Source organism: Austrofundulus limnaeus, unplaced genomic scaffold, assembly GCF_001266775.1.
Source record: "Austrofundulus limnaeus strain Quisiro unplaced genomic scaffold, Austrofundulus_limnaeus-1.0 Scaffold274, whole genome shotgun sequence".
Classification (NCBI taxonomy): Eukaryota; Metazoa; Chordata; class Actinopteri; order Cyprinodontiformes; family Rivulidae; genus Austrofundulus; species Austrofundulus limnaeus.
The window spans coordinates 714,460-715,764 of NW_013952676.1; the positions used below are offsets into that span (position 1 = coordinate 714,460).

The 1,305-nt window shown below is 34.8% G+C and overlaps 1 protein-coding gene across 1 annotated transcript in view; it reads left to right on the plus strand.

Moving 5' to 3' along the window:
- polm (polymerase (DNA directed), mu) overlaps nt 1-1,305 on the plus strand; it is a gene marked incomplete in the record, with an annotated part of 17,590 nt that overhangs the window by 7,292 nt on the left and 8,993 nt on the right. The window contains 1 exon segment of the mRNA XM_014020979.1: nt 362-482. Within this exon segment, the coding sequence (XP_013876433.1) occupies nt 362-482 (121 nt within the window).

Sequence of the window (1,305 nt, forward strand, 5' to 3'; positions counted from 1 at the left end):
GGCCTCGTCTGTGTAATATATTTTTTAACTTTTATTTTAAAAATTATAAAACTAAACAGCCTACAGTATTTTAACAGTCTTTACAGTAAAAATATGTTTATTAAATAAAGTCTAATGTTACAACCAATCATGGATCCCTTTAACCTTGTTTTGAAACAGGACAAATGTAGACTAAACTTTATTTAGTTCTTATGTTTTATACTTTAAAGAATCAATACAGAATCTTTAAGATCATGAAATGATTTTCTAGTTGATTTGCAGTCATGTTGGAGGGCTTATTTAATCAGAAAACAGATATTGTACTATCTATTGTACACACTATTGTCAACAGTGTGTGTAATTTCTACCGCATGTGTTTCAGGTTTTAACAGGCATCTTTGGAGTTGGAGCAAAAACAGCCGCCCGATGGATCAGAGAGGGAATACACAACCTCTGTCAGCTACGAGAGTCAGGACACACATTAAATCGAGCCCAGCAGGCAGGTTTGTGTAATAAACTTAATTTTAAATTCACTTCACTTTATTCATACATAGTACCAATTCACAAGTCATCTCAAAGCTTCACACAAAACAAGAATCCAGATTTTAAATCCATCTCTGCAGTCAGTTTATTCTAACAAAATAATCTGCCTCTGGATTTGAAAAGACCAAAAAAAGAGACACAGAAAAATTTCTAGTTTTAGTAATTTAGTTTCTGTTTTTTACTAAAATTAGGAACTATTTTTTAATGTGGGGGTTAAAAGACATATCTTAATCAAAAATAACACTAAAGTTCTTTACTTTAGAGTAGAGATCGACCGATACAGGTTTTTGAAGGCCCATATGAGATTATTTTGACATCAGTCTAAATCAGGGGTCTGCAACCTTTACGATCAAATGAGCCATTTGTGCTCCTTGTTTTTATTAGTATTGATCACATTTGCATACAAATTGATTTCTGTTGTGGGTATAAAAACCAAAAGAAAATATTCTGTTATGTTTGGCCCCATTTTCAAAAAGCCACAGCAGAGGGACCAAAGAGCCACATGTGGCCCCAGAGCCGCAGATTGCAGACCCCTGGTCTAATCGATACGCCGATATGTGCAGCTGATTTGTTTTGGCCGATTCTTCAAGATTCAAGTAGTTCAGTTGTCAATATGTGCAAAACATACAGAGAATTAAAAAGAAAAAAATTGTATAGGTCTTCTGGACGGGTTCTTCTCTAATAAAACGTTTCGTCTCTCCTCCAAGAGACTTCTTCAGTCTGAGAGTTTCAGGCAAAATTCAGGCTTTTATGCACTGCCTCCATGTGACTGATACTCACATC